This window comes from Ovis canadensis, chromosome 5, assembly GCF_042477335.2.
Source record: "Ovis canadensis isolate MfBH-ARS-UI-01 breed Bighorn chromosome 5, ARS-UI_OviCan_v2, whole genome shotgun sequence".
In the NCBI taxonomy this organism is placed as follows: domain Eukaryota; kingdom Metazoa; phylum Chordata; class Mammalia; order Artiodactyla; family Bovidae; genus Ovis; species Ovis canadensis.
Window position 1 is genome coordinate 84,142,522 of NC_091249.1, and position 18,088 is coordinate 84,160,609.

The window sequence follows — 18,088 nt, forward strand, 5'->3', positions numbered from 1 at the left end:
TTCCACACACCATACCTGTCATCCCTCTTTACTTGTTTTAATTAACCTGGATATTTTTTTCATGGTTATTCTTTTATCATCTATATTCTTCCATATATTTAGTTTGGGATCATTTAGGTTTTCTCTCTACCCACGCTAGTCCCTAAAAAATACCCTGATGGTATTTTAATGAGATTGTCTTGAATTTATGGATGAATTCAAGGAGAAATGAAGTTGTCTTGGATAGAGACTTTCTATACTCATTAGAAAAGACCATGATGCCAGGAAAGATTGAGGGCATGAGGAGAAGGCGCAACAGAAGACAAGATGGTTGGGTGGCATCATCAGTTCAGTGGACACAGGTCTGAGCAAACTCCAGGAGATAGTGAAGGATAGGGAAGCCTGGTGTGTTGCAGTCCATGGGGTCTCAGTTGGGCATGACTTAACAACAGAACAACAGCAACATACTGAAGCAAGCTACGTCTCTCCCTTCACACGTCTTCCTTTGATGTCCATTCATGAAGTCGTATGGCTTCCTTCACATAGATCCCATCAAAGCTCAGTTTCAAAAGGGTTCTATTGGGAATTTGCCATTAAGGTCAAAGTGTGGAACACACTCAGTTTGGCATCAAAGATAGACCCTTAAGTGCCACAGAAACCACTCCATCCCATCTGCTCCCAACTCTGGCCTAAGCCAAGAGATAGCTTCCCTCTTTGAAGTGGGAATGGGTCCATCAATTAACCAGTGGCAATTGATGTCCCTGACCTGATCCCCAGTCCTGTGCTAGAAATACAGGACAGACTCCATCTTCAAACAGCTTTGATGCTGTCTAAAGAGACAAATGGCACTTAAGAATGACATTCCGTATTGATCTATGTGACATAGCCTGTGTTTTGATGGAAAATACAGGAGAAGATGCCTGGAGCAGTCAGGAAAGATTTCAGGAAGAGGACAAAAACTGAACTGGGCCTTGGCCTGTGGTCACCTTTTGAAAAATAGTTCTCTGTTTGGGGGCGGCAGATCTTGGTTGTAGCACATTGGCTTCTCTCCAGAGTGTGCAGGCTCAATAGGCCTGGTGCACAGACTCTACAGTGCATGGGCTCCGTTGCCTAATGACGTGTTGGCTCTTAGTTCCCTGACCAGGGATCAAACCCATGTCCTCAGCATTGGAAGGTGAATTCTTAACCGCTGGACCACCAGCGAAGTCCCTGAGGTTACCATTTAAACAAATAGAGAAGAGGAAGGAAGCACATTATAAGCAAGAAAATCACCCCACACCTACCATAAATCACATAGATACTGGGTTAGGCATGTGAAGAGGAGGTTATGTGCTCAACAAATAGTTTTATGCATTCACTATAACCCAAGCTCTGTGTTTGGTGCTAGAAAAACAAGACGAGGAAGATTGACCCTGGCCTTGAGGAGCTTGTGAACAAGGGAGACAGACTCTTAGATAAATAAGTTCAGCAGCTGTTGTGATAGAATTCTGTGGAGAGAATAGCAGAGACTTTTAATCTGGTGACTGCATCTCCTGGGCACCGATGGATGGGATTCAGTGAGTCTGTGAACTCCTGAAATTATGCAGTGCTAAATTACTTGCATAACCAGAATACTCAGGTTAAGAACCACTGAGGTACAGTGCCACAAAATTCTTGGTTTCTGTGTTTTAATGGCCAGATAAAGACACCATTACAAATAGAAAGTAAATAATTCTGGTCTTCCCCCAACTTAGAAGTGTTTTAAGAGTTCAGAGGCTGTATTGTCTGTTATGAAAAATGCCCAGCTTTGGGACCGGCAATGAAGTGAAGTGTTAGTCATTCAGTCGTGTCCGACTCTTTGTGACCCCCAGGGACTGTAGCCCTCCAGGCTCCTCTGTCCATGGGATTCTCCAGGCAAAAATACTGGAGTGGGTTGCCATTACCTTCTCCAGGGGATCTTCCCAACCCAGGGATCACACCCGAGACTCCTGCATTGTAGGCAGATTCTTTACTGTCTGAACCACCAGGGAAGCTCAAGCAGGGTTGGGTTTGAATCCCAGCTCTTCAGTTTAATAGCTGTGTAACATTGAGTGAGTTCCATACACATGAAGACGTGATTTCCTCATCTCTAAATTAAGTTAATTACAGACCCCACTTCTCCCTCCTGCCTCACTGTGAGAGCGAAATTAGCTAAGCTGTGTCAGTTACCTGGATCTGAGCAGGTCTTCACAGCCTGCTCCTTCCTTCTATTTTCACATTTCAGAGGAAGCTGGGCATTGTGGGCTGAGGTTATGAGAAGGAGGAATTTGAGCCAGGCCTAGAAGGGATGGAGAGGAGGAGGGGAAAGGAACCAACATTTCAGATCAGTGGACAGAGTAGATGAAAGGAAAAGAGCAAGAAAAGTCAACTCTTACGTTGCGAAGAATCAGTCCATTGCAGCCGGGTTGAACAGGTCTTAAATTCCAACCTAAACAGTTTGAGATTTCTCCTATAAACTACAGGAGCCACTGGAGGGCTTGGGACAAGGAAGTCAGTCCCATGTTGAGGTGGCTTTCGGCCCAGCCTTTGCTCATCCATAAATTCCAAGATACCCAGGAAAACAAGTTTTAAAATAAAATTGTAATGTGGACTAAGGCAATGCTTCTCATCTCAGGATCTTGTTAAATAGCAGATTCACTGGATCATTGAGATTCTGCATTTCTAGCAAGCACTCAGGTGGTGTTGATGTTGTTTATCCATGAACTTCACCTTGAGTCGCCAAGGGCTAACGTATTTTGGCTTGCTGTCTTTATTACTAATTATTATCCTTGCAACACATGCTGACTGAGTGACTATTCTGTGTCAGGCACTGTGCGAGGCCCTGAGTAGAAAGAGAAGAATCAGACATGAACTCTCTTTTCTAGAAGCTCACAGTCTAATCTTAGATGAGGCATAGCCCTAAGCAACTGTAATTCAAGATAGAGAGTAATAAATGCCATATTTTAGCTTCAGATAAAATACTGTGACAGTTTAGTGAAGAGAAAGATTGTTCCAGTTGAGGGGGAAATGCCTAGTGCTTAAAGAAATGAATAGAAGCTTTTCTTATTATTAAGCAATGAGTAAGAACCCAGACTTTAGAGTTAGATTTTAATCTTAACTCTACCTCTTACTAGACATGTGACTTCATTGATCTCTTAAACCTCAGTTTCCTCATCCATAGAGTGAAATATAATAATAGCAATGCTTCTGGAAGGATTGGATGAAAGAATGTTTGTAAGCATAGTACCTAATAACTGGTTCTTATTTCATTATAAATGGTGGCTCTGGTGATTATCATTGTTTTCAGCATTTGCTTTAAAACTTAACATGGGTCTGTTTGGCCCTGAGGATATTGTATTTGTTGGACAATTTTGTGATCTCTTTCCAGGGTTAAGTGGCAAATGAAAATGGAAAAACCTCAAAGGGAATTTCCAAATCCAAGGAAACCTCCTTCTCAATGCTGAAAGAATTAGTAACTAGTATTTGACATTTTTTGTTTTGTTTTGTTTTTATTGGGCAAACTGTTTGCACTGGGAAGACTTGGCTTGGCTGAAGGTGTAGCCAAATGCTCCTAATAACAGCCCCATTGAAAGGGAGTTCCACTCTATTTACAAGCTGATCAAAATGGTTTTACCACCCACTGGCTCCCTTGAGGTCATCTGCTTGTGTGATGCTGACTGTGAAATAAGTCAAATCAAATTTATAATCCTAGAGACCCAGATTGTCAGAACTCAGAAGGATGTTACAAACCACCTAGCCCTGGGGGGACCAGACAAATGATGCTCTGCATCTGTCTATGCCTTGGTGCAATCCCCACCCGCTGGTCATTCCTTCAACCAGTATTTAATGAAGGAATATTACAGGGTTCATAGTAAAAGAATAAGGTACATCAGGGGACCACAGACACATCAGGAACTAACAAAGGAGGCTGCTGGGCTTAACAACAAAAGGTCTCATTTCAACCCCCCTCCCCACCTTACCTGTAGAGAGCCTTGAACAAGCGCTGCCTTCTAGTTACAGCTCTATTTCTTCATCTGAAAAGTATGGATAATCCCACTTTTCTCAAAGAACTGTCATGTGGATTATATTTAAATGGAACATTAAAAAAGTGTCTTTTGGTTCATTTTTTCGTCTTTTAAGTAATATTCATTGGATTTTTCCCAATTACAAAAGTAATTCATGTTTATGGAGAAAATGTTAGAAAACACCAAAATGCCCAGAAAATAAAAATTCACCCATAATTTCAACACCAAAGGATAAACACAGTTGATGTCTCCTTTCATGTCTATTTTTCCAGGCCTTTTTACACATCAGCATGTGTATTTTGTTTCCCCATGCATTGTATTGAAAGTGATTAACAGCCTCTGTAAGGGCTTCCTGGACTCATATTCAAACTCTGCCCCCATTAGCTCTGTGACTTGGAGCTAGTTCCGTCCCCTCAAGTGTAATAGTCGTGGCCTCCAGTGAGTGCCCTTAGGTTGGACCCTCAGACACCAAGGAGTCCAAGTGGGCAGAATGGCGCCCCCTAGAGCCAGACAGGGTGCAGTCACGCTGAGCTGTCCTAGCAACAGAGCCGGGTGACAAAGTTAAAAAGAGTGTAAAGATGGTTAGGCGTGTGGCCAGTGACTGACACAGAATTTGTTGTTGTTGTTGTTTAGTCCCTCTGTCACGTCCAACTCCTTTGTGACCCCATGGCCTGTAGCCCATCAGGCTCCTCTGTCCCTGGGATTTCCCAGGCAGAATGCTAGAGTGGGTTGCCATTTCCTTCCCCAGGGTATCTTCATAGGAGCTACTATTCCAGAAACAAACCTTGTGGTTTTGAAGAGTGGGGATTCACTGTTCAGATTCTTGAATAGCACTTTAAGGATGACCCACCCGGACCATGGTCCAGCCAAGAAGAACTTCTCCTTCTGCTGATCCTGCTTCACTTTAGCTTTTGGAACCTTGTACTTCATCCCTCTAAGTCACCCTTCAGCAGGCAAAGCCCATGTGATATGAGTGGGCTCACTGCACCATCTGCTTGCTGCTTTATCCCTTTCCTCTCAAGTTCTACCTCTTACTTGCCCCACCCAGATGTGAAGCTTTCAACCCCTCCCAGCCCTTTCAGAAGTGTTGTCTCATTTGATCTCTTTAAAAAACCTCAGTAAGAGACTAGCAAGAGGCACCCTAATGGAGCCACGGGGCCTCCTGCAAGTGGTTTCCCAGAGCTGTGCCCACACTGCTCAAAATGACTACAGATCTGAGTGATGTGCAAGATGGCTTGAGATGCGAGCCAGAGATGGCACCAAAAAACTGACTCACATAGTCAGTCAGTCAATCAGTGAACAAATACTTATTTAGCACTATTATGTGCCAGGGGCTGGGTTCTCTAGTGAGGAAATATTCCCTGTTCACTTCTCTTTCAATCCTTCAGGTCCTCAAAGAGGAATGAATGCCCCTCAGTTTAAGGCCAGCAAGTCTTCAACACCCCTCAACCCGAGCTAATCTCCCTCTTTGAAAAAGAGAGAGGAGGCTCAGACACACTACACTATGGAGCCATCCAGAGCTACTAATAACATTTTGTCTTCATCTTCTTTTTCTCTGCCATTGCATTGCTTATAGCAAATAATGCAGGTTTTTAAACAGTACTAAAAAGCTTTCTTTAAAAAAAAAATTTTAGATACCAAAAGTGAGTTGATTTAGAGAAAAACATTAAGTAATGGGTGGTCCAAGGAGTAGAGTGACTGATGCTTAGGAAGCTCTAGACTTGAGATGGGTGAGGCTTAAACCTTTGAGGGCTGCTGACCCCATCAAGCCCATGATAGCTAAGGATTCTCCCCCAGAAAATTGCATGAATATCACACACAGTTTCATCAAGTTCCAGAACCACCTGGAGCCCTATCCCTGGGCCTGTGCTGGGAAGAGCAGCAGGGTGAGAGTCCTGACACCTGCTCTACACAGGAGATCTCGTCTTCTTCTCCATTCCCTTCATCTTGATAGCAGTAGTACTGGCAGCAACAGCAGCATTGGCAATAGTAACAGTAATTGTGTTTGCAGCAGTCAAATAGCTGTACTTATTGAGTACTTTTAACATGCCAAGCATTTACCAAGCCTAAGCTCAACTCATCCATTCAGAAAAGAATTATCACCATTCCTGTTTCCCAAGAAACAGAACTCAAGCAGCTTCTCCAAGTTCACTCAGCTAAGAAGTCAGGGTCTTGAACCCAGGTGCACCTGCCTGTGTTAGCTGAACAGGTCCTTAATCACTGAGCTCCACTGTCTCGATAAATGTTGTTTTGGATCAAGTGAAGGACACTTGAACAGGTTCTGGCTCTCGTACTGCCATTCACCAGCCAAGTGACCTTGTAAAAGTCACTCACCCTAACTGACCTTCCCTTAAGGAAGAAGGTTTCTCAGTTATGCCAAGCCATGATGCTAAGACTCAAGGCTAAGGCACATGGGAACATTTCATGGGCAGGAGATGTGGAGCCAGGCTCAAGGACATGCATTGAAAGCTGGTAACCCTGGCAAAGAGCAGACACCAGCCTTACTTCCAGCAGAGAGAGCAGGCTTCCAGGAACCTACATTTCCCATTGATATGTGCCCCCTCTTTTAGCATCTTCATGTTCGTTGCTCAGTTGTGGCTGACTCTTTGCAACCCCATGGACTATAGCCTACCAGTTCCTCTGCCCAAGGGCTTTTCCAAGAAAGAATACTGGAGTGGGTTGCCCTTTGCTTCTCCAGGGGATTTTCCAAATGACCCAGGGCTAGAACCTACGTCTCCTGTGTCTCCCACATTGCAGGCAGATTCTTTATCCACTGAGCCATCAGGGAAGCCCCTTGGCATCTTCACTGGCGCCCAAAGGTCTGTTTTTGTGCCCAGAGAAAAAAGGATTCCTGTCACCAACATGCTTTCATGCCCGAGGAGGCTTGGCACCTTCCCTAATTAATGAGGGCTCTTGGCTCCCACCAGGGCATGCTGGTGTTGCACACAGAGCCCCTAATCCCGATGGCTACTGTGCTGCTGGCAGGAGAGAGAGGAAGGAAGGGGCTGAAATATGTGTGGAATCCGAGGCGCGTGGCAGTCCAGTCCCTGACCCGCACTGCCCCTCTGTGGTGGGTCTGGAGAAGCAGGGATGGGCATAGAGACTGTGAATGATACGACTGGACAGGACTTGGATCAAACCACTCAACTAAAGGAGGGAAACTACGTCAAGTGATTAGGTACTGAACCTGAAACGAACATAATATTGTCCATCAACTCTATTTCAGTAAAATAAATAAATACATTTTTCAAGGAGGGAAACTGAGGCCCAGAAAGGGAAAGCAACTGACCCAAAATGATACATCAAGTTAACAAACATCGATTTCCTGTAATTAGATTTCTAGCCCAATGAGTGGTTTATAGGAATAATTACCATTTGGTTAATTAGCATTAATGCAGAGTTGATTTAGGTGGCAGGAACCTGGCACCCAGCATGCTAATAAGAGCTTTACATGTTTTATCTTGTTTAATCCTCAAAACAACCCAGGGAAGGTGATACTCTTATTAGACCCATTTTACTGATGAGGAAACTGAAGAAGCTTAGGGATAGTATGAAGCTTGCCCAAGGTCATGGGTCTGGTGAGAGAACCAGGATTCCATCCCAAGAGTCAGAATCTAATGAGAAAAGGGCCAGAAATCACTGAGGGCTTGCTCAAGGTGGGAGAGCCATTCTGGTCTGCTGGAGGACAAAATAAAGGAAAATGCAAATGGAACAAGATGGTGGGCAAGGTCATTATTCAGCTCCCAGATACACGAGGATTCAAAACTGACCACACCACAAAGTTGTGGAGATGTGGGGAAAATATCACACTCATTACACAGTCAATGGGATAGTAAATTGATACAGCCAGTCAGAAGGCGGTTTGGCTAGCTGTCAGGAGTTAAATGGGGAACCTACCCAGTGATTCCTCATGAAGAATGTTATCCTGCAGAAACCCTCAAGTGAGCAAAAACACAAGATGCACAAGGCTTTTCATTACTGCAGTTTGTAATAGCCCGAAATTGAAAATTACCTATTTGACTACTATCAGGAAAGAGTTAAGTGAACTACTATATATCCAGATAGCAGGATGTAATGTTATGACATGAGGAAATGTCTTTTATATATTCTAAGTGAAGAAATAAATTTGGGGAAAGGTATGTGTATGACCCCATTTTAAAAATCCATCTGAAAGGATAAAAACAGAACTGTTAACTCTGGTCCTATCTACTTGAGAAAAAATTTTCACTCTATGCTGCTGCTGCTAAGTCGCTTCAGTCGTGTCCGACTCTGTGCGACCCCATAAACAAGAGCCCACCAGGCTCTGCCATAGATTTTTTTGTAGTGTGTAATTTAGCAGGTGTCACTTTTTAAATATGACAGATTTTTTTAGTAGAAGTTTAAGTAATTTATAATATTTGTTACTTTCAGGTATACAACAAGGTGATTTGTTTATATCTACATATATAATATAGATATATATATTTTTTCAATTCTGTTACATATAGTTTATTACAATCTATTGAAGATAGTTCCCTGTGCTATACAGTAAATCCTTGTTGTTTATTTATTTTATATATGGTAGTGTGGATCTGTAAGTCCCCTACGCCCAACGCATCCCTGCCCTGCTTCCCATCTAGTAACTGTAAGTTTGTCTTCTGTGTCTGTGAGTCTGTTTTGTAAATAAGCTCATTTGTGTTATCACTTTATTTGGCTGCTCTGGGTCTTAGTTGTGGCATGCAGGCGCTTTAGTTGCAGCACGTAGGATCCAACTCCCTGACCTGTGGTCAGACCCGGGCCCGCTGCATTCACAGTGCAGAGTCTTAACCACCGTGTCACCAACAAAGTCCCATTTGTGTCATATTTTAGAGTCCACATGTAAGTGACACCATCCGGTGTTCGTCTTTCTCATTTTGACTTATTTCACTTAATATGACCGTCTCTAGGTCCATCCATGTTGCTGCAAATGGCATCATTTCATTTTTTTAGTGACTGAGCAATATTCCTCTGTGTGTGTGTGTGTGTGTGTGCAAGTGCGTGTGTGCCCGCCACATTTTCTTCATCCATTCATCTGGTGATGGACACTTGAGTTGCTTCCATGGCTTGACTATTGTAAACAGTGCTGCTGTGAACATTGGAGTGCAGGTATCTTTTTGAATTAGAGTTTTCATCTTTTCCAGATATGTGCCTAGAAATAGGATTGCTGAATCATATGGAAACTCTATTTTTAGCTTTGTGAAGATATGTGTATTGTGTGTGGGTCGCTCAGTCGTGTCCAACTCTTTGGGGCCTCTGGACTATAGCCCACCAATCTCCTCTGTCCATGGGATTTCCCAAGCAAGAATACTGGAGTGGGTTACCATTCCCTTCTCCAGGGGATCTTCCTGACCCCAGAAGCGAACCTGGGTCTCCTGCATTGCAGGCAGATTCTTTACCATCTGAGCCACCGGGGAAACCCTCTTTTTAAGGATGTGAGGTTTTTTTAATAGTCTTAATTTTTTAGAGCAGTTCTAGGTTCACGTCCAAATTGACAGGAAGGTACTGTGGTGAACCTATATTGACACATAATCACCCAAAGTCCACAGTTTACATTAGGGATCAATCTTAGTGTTGTACAGTTTATGGGTTTGACATATATCAACCAATATAGTATCATACCAAAAATTTCACTGCCCTAAAAATTCTCTGTGCTCCCCCTATTCATTCTCCATTGTGTCACTTTTATAATAAAAATATAAAATATTAATAAAATGTAATAAAAATATTCTTTTCCTGGAATGGAAAAGAGATAAAGATATGGTTTCTGCCCAGAAGGAGTTTACAGTCTGGGTGGTAAACAAGGACTTAGTCAGCCCTGGGATGGCTCAGCAACATTAACAGACAAACAATAAAATAACAGAATAAGATCTGATTGTATATGTTCTGAGGGGTACAGAATAAAGGAGTCACTCTGAGTCGGGTAGGGTTAATCAGCAGAGTTCCTGGAGGATGGCAATGAATGGGCCAGGATATAATGTATATTTGGAAAATGGCCACCATTTATCAATTTTCAAGGTGCCAGACCCCATATCAAGTATTTTCACATGGATATTTTCATGTATTCAGAATAATCCTATGAAGCAGATGTTATCCCCAATTTATGGATAAGAAAATTTAGCCTGAGAGAGCCAATTAACTTTTCAAAAGTCAAACAGCCAATACTCCAAAAAAAGGGATGCAAAACCAGGCCTCTGTGATCCCAAACTCTGAGCTCAATTCACCAGGCCACATTGCCTAAATTGGCTAAAGGCAAAGAATGACCTTCTTCTCAGAGGAACAGGCATCTCAGGGAGCCCAAGCTCAAATTGTGGCTGTAAGTGAACGCCATAAGAAAATCAACATCATCCCCCTTCCCTTTGGCTGAGCACATCTCAGCCCACTGGTCCTTGGAGAGTGCTTTGTGAAAAAATAAAAACTTCCAGCCCATCTTTATCCCTAACAAGGTGCTTTCAGTGTGATGCAGGTGAAGAAGAAGGGAGAAATGCCGTATGGCACAAAAGGAGAGAATGGCATCTATGCCCCTATCACAATGCTGTTTGTGTTCCGGTGCAATGAACTGCCTCCTCAGAAGCCTGTGGACCGCCACAGGACAGAAACACCCCTAATTGTATCCCCACAGGTTGGCCTCATGCCTGACACTTAGCAGAGCTCCATATTTGTGGAATGAATGAATGAACAAATGAAAGAATGTATAAAAATGTAAAAAGCTACCACTCATATGCTGGTGTCCTGATCCATAATATGGGACCAACTATAGTCCCTTCATCTAGAGACTATTGTGATCATTAAACAGGTGAATGGGGTAAAGGGGTTAGTGCAGGATGTGCATAAAGCACACACAATGTGACTGATGGTTCTGATGAACATTAGCTATTAGTATTATTGTAATTCGTGTATCCTTTAAAAGCTGGTCCTTCAGGATACACCCCCTTTAGGCCATTTTACTACCATCTTCAACAGGGTTGGCAAGCAGAGTTGCAAGTCTGTTTTCAGCAAGGATGCTCTCCTGCTCTGGACCCTCCCCGCCTTTGCCACAGTTGTCTGTGCCCTCCCCCTAGCTCAGTCCCAGGCCTTAACATGTCCTCATGGATGATGTGCCTACCTGTGCACATGCTCACCAACATTTACCCTCCAGAATAATGCACAAGGTTTCCAACTGTTAGCTCCCTCTCTCCACTTCCCAGATTTATTCTCCAGTTTCCCATTTTTGTCAAGACCATTTTAACTATTCCCTTTAGACTCTGTGACAGAAACAAGACCATCTGCATGGGCAGAAAGAACTCGCCCCATCTTGGATACTAGGTGTCCAGTTCAGTTCAGTTCAGTCGCTCAGTTGTGTCCAACTCTTTGCGACCCCATGAATCATAGCACGCCAGGCTTCTCTGTCCATCATCAACTCCCGGAGTTCACTCAAACTCACGTCCATCGAGTTGGTGATGCCATCCAGCCATCTCATCCTCTGTTGTCCCCTTCTCCTCCTGCCCGCAATCCCTCCCAGCATCACAGTCTTTTCCAATGAGTCAACTCTTCGCATCAGGTGGCCAAAGTACTGGAGTTTCAGCTTTAGCATCCCTCCTTCCAAAGAACACCTAGGACTGATCTCCTTCAGAATGGACTGGTTGGATCTCCTTGCAGTCCAAGGGACTCTCAAGAGTCTTCTCCAACACCACAGTTCAAAAGCATCAATTCTTCGGTGCTCAGCTTTCTTCACAGTCCAACTCTCACATCCATACATGACTACTGGAAAAACCATAGCCTTGACTAGATGGACCTTTGTTGGCAAAGTAATTTCTCTGCTTTTGAATATGCTATCTAGGTTAGTCATAACTTTCCTTCCAAGGAGTAAGCGTCTTTTAATTTCATGGCTGCAATCACCATCTGCAGTGATTTTGGAGCCCCCCAAAATAAAGTCTATTACTATTTCCACTGTTTCCCCATTTATCTCCCATGAAGTGATGGGACTAGATGCCATGATCTTCGTTTTCTGAATGTTGAGCTTTAAGCCAACTTTTTCACTCCCCTCTTTCACTTTCATCAAGAGGCTTTTTAGTTTCTCTTCACTTTCTGCCATAAGGGTGGTGTCATCTGCATATCTGAGGTCCACACGTCATATTTGCATTTCCACTGGAGCCTTCTAACCAAAGGATAATCCTGGACAGTCAGTTCAGTCGCTCAGTCGTGTTCAACTCTTTGCGATCCCATGGACTGCAGCATCCCAGGCTTCCCTATCCATCACCAACTCTCAGAGCTTGCTCAATCTCACATCCATCGAGTCGGTGATGCCAACATTGGGACAAAAACCCAACGGTGCAGACCTTTTCACGAATCAGACCACGAGGTGGCGCCCTCATTGGCCTCACCTAGCCCTAACCCAGAGTTGAGAAGTCAGCATACTTATAGTTAACACTAGATGGCACTAGTGGTAAAGAACCCGCCTGCCAAAGTAGGAGACGTAGCCGACTCGGGCTTGATCCCTGGGTCGGGGAAGATCCCTTGGAGGATGGCATGGCAACCCACTCTAGTGTTCTTGCCTGGAGAATCGTATGGACAGAGGAGCCTGGTGAGCTACAAGTCCATAGGCTCACAGAGAGTCAGTCACGACTGAAGCAGCTTGGCGCGCATGCAACAAGTATGGATAACCTTTCCAAGTTTAAGCCCTCTCTGACTTAACCCTGCAGCAGGAACCCTGGCCAGCCACCATCCCTCTATCACCAAGCAGAGAATCAGGAGGCTCCCTGTAACAACAAGCCAGAGCTCAATAATCAAGAAGGTCAAGTACTGCAGGGGGGAAACTCAAGTGCAATCCAAAGTTGGGATTCTTACGGCATCTATGCAACAACTGTGGGATCTTCAGCCACTTTCTGGGTCTCAGTGTCTCCATGGATCAAGTGAGGAAGTTGGATTCCGAGATTTGCTAAGATTTCTCCCACTCATACGCTCTTCTTTCAAATGGATGAAAAGGTGATCCCAAAGACCAGGCTCTTAGGAAGCTCACAGGGTAACAGGGGAGGTTAGACAGGAATATGGAAGTCACTGTGCTACAGGTGGAGTGGCTGGTTTAGGGACATGGTTTGAAGTTACAGAATGTTCTGTGAAGTATAACTGCATTTTTAAAACATTTACATATGTATATACAACAAATATATTCATTTACATATGTATATGTATCTACAACATTTACATGTACATATGCAAACATTTACGTATGTATTTACGTGTATAGTATATACAACAGGAAAAAAAATCTGGAAGTTTATATACCAAAATGTGGTATCTCTACATTGTTGGTTTATTTGTGCTTTTAAAATATTTCTTCTTTTCTTTTTGCTTTCTAATAGCTTCTCATTTTTCCACAAAGGGAAATTAAGAGCATTCAAAACAAACAAACAAAAATGTTTCATCTTCAAACAGAATTGAGTTTAATTCCCAGCTATATTACAAACATGTTATGTGGCCTGGGGCAAGTTATTTAACCTCTCCAAGTCTCAGTTGTCTTGTATTTTAAATGGAAATAGTTTTGAACTTAATTTTGCATTAAATGCTTTTGGACCTCGATTCAGACGCGTGAGTTAGTCATGTTTCTCAGTTATCAGCACCCCATCATCATAGGTCTAAGTCTGGCGTCTCTCTTATTTTATTGATTCATTTTCCTTTTTTTCCTATCCCCTATTCCCCTTACCCTCTTGCCTCACCCACAGACACCCATTTTGCATTTGATATGTATTTTTTAACTTGAAAGTGTTTTTGCAAATGAGTTTGGTCGTTTGGTGTGTTACTTAAAAGATGTTATGTTATAAAGCTCATTCTGTTTCCTACTTTGTGTTGTTGTTGTTACAAAGAACAAGGTATTTGAGATCTTTCCATATTGCTATTTGGACTTTTAGGTACTGCGTAATTGCTCTGCTATGCATGTCCAAACTCTACTTTTCCATAATTCCCAGTGAGGGGCACCCAAGTGTTTTCCAACTCTGTCACCATAAACACCATAAACATCATCACCCTGAGCATAGTCACACATGGCCCCTGATGACCTGTGTGAAAATTCTTTCAGATCCCTGCCCTGGAGCAAAATTGCTGGGTCAGGAGGTATCTGTATACTTAATGGGATCAGGTCTTCACAGCCTGTATCTGCCACCAGCAGGAGACTCCCCATGTTTCCACACCCCTGTCTGCACTTGGCACTATCAAGCTTTCTAATTTTTGCCAATGTAACAAATATGTTCTCTCACTTTGTGGCTCTCACTGTATTTGACTGCCTAATATTTTGAGCACCTTGGCATATGCTCATTAGCCCTCAAGTTTTCTATTTTGTAAATTGCCTGTTCCTTTTCTTTGCCCACGTTTCTACTAGGAATGCTTTTTCTTGTTGACTTTCAGGAGTCCTAATATACTCTAAATACCAATCTCTTGACAGTCTTCAGTTCAGTTCAGTCACTCAGTCGTGTCTGACTCTTTGCGACCCCATGAATTGCAGCACGCCAGGCCTCCCTGTCCATCACCAACTCCCGGAGTTCACTCAGACTCACATCCATCGACTCCGTGATGCCATCCAGCCATCTCATCCTCTGTCGTCCCCTTCTCCTCCTGCCCCCAATCCCTCCCAGCATCACAGTCTTTTCCAATGAGTCAACTCTTCGCATGAGGTGGCCAAAGTACGGGAGTTTCAGCTTTAGCATCATTCCTTCCAAAGAAATCCCAGGGCTGATCTCCTTCAGAATGGACGGGTTGGATCTCCTTGCAGTCCAAGGGACTCTCAAGAGTCTTCTCCAACACCACAGTTCAAAAGCATCAATTCTTCAGCGCTCAGCCTTCTTCACAGTCCAACTCTCACATCCACACATGACTACTGGAAAAACCATAGCCTTGACTAGATGGACCTTAGTCTTAAGACATTGTAAATATCTTCTGCGACTCTTGCCCCATAGTTTATCTTTTTGAAGTGTTAAGTCGTTTTTCTTCACCTCTCCATCGAAGACTGTCGTTTACCTTGTCTTCTTTTACCTTATAAAGGTTTCACCTTTAGGTCTTTAACACATCTCATATTTCATAGCATTCTGTGAAGGATAAAATAGGTGAAGAACCAACACAGTGCCGTTCCAACAGCTGTACAAGAGCTGTGTGTGGTTATTATTATCATTCACGAAGAAAGGGGTAAGCGCTGTCCTAAGAACGTTATAGATGCGGTTGTTTGAATCCTGTTTAGCTAAATCAGGAAAGATTTTATGGGCGAAGGTGAAGAGATGGAGGTTGGACTTTAAAAAAGCATGTAGGAGTCATGTGTTTTGAGATGGAAAGGCAGTATTCCGGGCAGAGGAACTGGCCTGGGCAAAGGAGGCAGGAGACAGGAATACCACCGGTTAACAGTTGTGGGCAAATCACGCGGAAGAGAGGGTCTGATTGCTCACCGATTATTTGTCTTTCTGCCCGTGCCCACCCCACCCCTTCCCCCTGCAGGCTCCCTGTTCTCCACCCTGAAGGCCCCCGACGCCGTGTTCAAGGTGGTCTTCTGGCTGGGCTACTTCAACAGCTGCCTCAACCCCATCATCTACCCGTGCTCCAGCAAGGAGTTCAAGCGCGCCTTCGTGCGCATCCTCGGGTGCCAGTGCCGCGGCCGCCGCCGCCGCCGCCGTCGGCGGCGCCTGGGCGGCTGCGGCTACACCTACCGGCCGTGGACGCGCGGCGGCTCGCTGGAGCGCTCGCAGTCGCGCAAGGACTCGCTGGACGACAGCGGCAGCTGCCTGAGCGGCAGCCAGCGGACCCTGCCCTCGGCCTCGCCGAGCCCCGGCTACCTGGGCCGCGGCGCGCCGCCGCCCGTCGAGCTGTGCGCCTTCCCGGAGTGGAAGGCGCCCGGCGCCCTCCTGAGCCTGCCCGCGCCCGAGCCCCCGGGCCGCCGCGGCCGCCGCGACTCGGGTCCGCTCTTCACCTTCAAGCTCCTTGCCGAGCCCGAGAGCCCCGGGACTGACGGGGACGCCGGCCACGAGGCCGCAGCCGACGTGGCCAACGGGCAGCCCGGCTTCAAAAGCAACATGCCCCTGGCGCCCGGGCAGTTTTAGGGTCCCCGCGCACCGCTTCCTTTCCCTGGGGAGCCCATCATCGGGGGGAGGGCGGGTGGCGGGGGGAGGGGAGTGTCGGTGCCCGGTAGACGCGGGGCCCCACCGGGAAACGGGGGGAGGGGGGCGGGAAGAGGGGCAGCTGCTTTTCTGGCAGGGGCATGGGTGCCAGGTACAGCGCGGAGAGCTGGGCCGAGCATGCTGAGAGCCTGGGGGACCCGACGCCGGCCGGGATTTCCGTCTCTCTCTGTATATATCTAAACGAGTCCCTCTGTACATGTATTTAACTGTGGGGTCACGTGCGTGTGTCTGTACGATGTGCGTGTATTGCGTGTGTGCGTGTGTGGGGCCGCCCGCGAGGGGGGCAGAGCGAGTGTGCGTGCGCCCAGGAGGCGCCGGGGCGCTGTCTGTCTCCTGATTTCTTACCTCTCAAGCCCCTCCTGTACTTCCCTGAAGGGTGTCACTTTGGCGGGGTTGGAAACAAAAGTTGGACATTAAAGGTCATTTCTCCTGTGCAGCTTTGAGTGGTTTGTGAATGCAGTGACAGGTAGGCCCTTGACTTTCGTTTACCTTCGCGTTCAGGTATGCCCCTCTCTCCTGCCGACCCTATGGGTAATGGCTGTACTGGCCCTGGCTTGGCCCGGGTTTGTGCCTTTGCTATTCCTGCCTTTAAGGGCTGCATTAATCTAACCCTGCGGCTGAAAGTGACCCCTGGACTTGTCCCATAAATCCCGCTTGTCTCCTTTTGACCCTTAGCAGTTGTAAATCCTCCTGCCATGGGCAATGCCTGCCCTGGTCCAGATCCCCAGGACCCCAATCCTAGCTGGGGCTACCTAGGTGGGCCTGTCACCTGTGAGGGCTTGGGTCCCTTACCTCCTCCAACATCTTTGGACAAAACACTGCATTGTTCACCTGTGCCCATGGAACTGGAAAAAGAAAGCCAGACTGCAGAATTTTTTGGACAAGATAAGGATCCATGTGTGGATACAACACGTGTGGGTGTAAGAACTTTCCTAAGCTCTGCTAGCTGAAAAGCCTGCCTGGAAAAGAATCACTGAGGAAAGATTTGCGGAGAGGAGGAGCATACCTTGCAGAAGGTAACTTCTGTTCGACTCTCAGTGCTGCTTCCAATTTAGTATATGACCTTGAGAAAGTCACATCTCTTCTGGATCTTGGTTTCCCATCTGTGTAATGTCAAGATTGATTCTAAGGTCTTTTCTGCCTCTAAAAGGCACTGGTTTGCTAAAAGAATAAAGGATGGGGATCAAAATAAGGAGCATTCTTCTTCCCTGAAATTGAAAACAAAAAACCTAAGAGGAAACCCCCTCAATCCCTTTCTCTTCCTGTTTTGCTTTTTCTATGTTGTGATTCATTAATTTTTTAAATGGCAATAGCTTCTTCCAATAATATTAGCACATCAGTTATTTATCCTATAGATGATTGAAATAGAAAATGCCTTAAGAAGGGAGGAGCAGTCATTTATTTAGCTGAAAAGTGTTGGGGTATCAGGCATGGCTGGATCCAGGAGCTTAAATAGTACTGCCCACTTGCTCACAGGCTCTTACTCATTGATATAGCTTTCATCTTTTAGCTTTGCTTGTCTTCATAAGTTTCCCTTGTTTCCTTTCTCCAAATAGCTTTCTCACACCATTCTTATAACTTTAGCCCCCTCCCTAAGGAGAAATATGATTCCCCAGCATATCTGCCAAAAAGAGAAAAAGAAAAAAATCCTTAGACGCTAGATGTTCTGTATCACGGACCCCTTTGAGACTCTGATGAAAGCTATAGGTACACCTTCCAGGGGGGAAAAAATGCATACAAAAAAAAAATTACTGCATGTTCATCAAATTTCAAGTGACTCAGCTCTGTTTAAGATTCTATGAACTAAGCATGATATCCCAGATTCACTGGTGACTTGAATGAAACTGGATGTTCAGAATTATGTAGGCCAATGCCCTCGTCTTAACAGATACAGAGGGTGAGGTAAATAATTTGCCAAGTCACACTAACCTAGGGCTA

General features: G+C 45.0%; 1 protein-coding gene across 1 annotated transcript in view; it reads left to right on the plus strand.

The window, feature by feature from the left end:
• The window catches only part of ADRA1B (adrenoceptor alpha 1B), a 61,733-nt gene extending 45,147 nt beyond the window's left edge, over window positions 1-16,586 (plus strand). Inside the window, exon 2 of the mRNA XM_069592528.1 lies at window positions 15,474-16,586. Within this exon, the coding sequence (XP_069448629.1) occupies window positions 15,474-16,072 (599 nt within the window). The 3' untranslated portion in view covers window positions 16,073-16,586. The remainder of the gene's footprint in view (window positions 1-15,473) is intronic.
• Window positions 16,587-18,088: the final 1,502 nt, after the last annotated feature.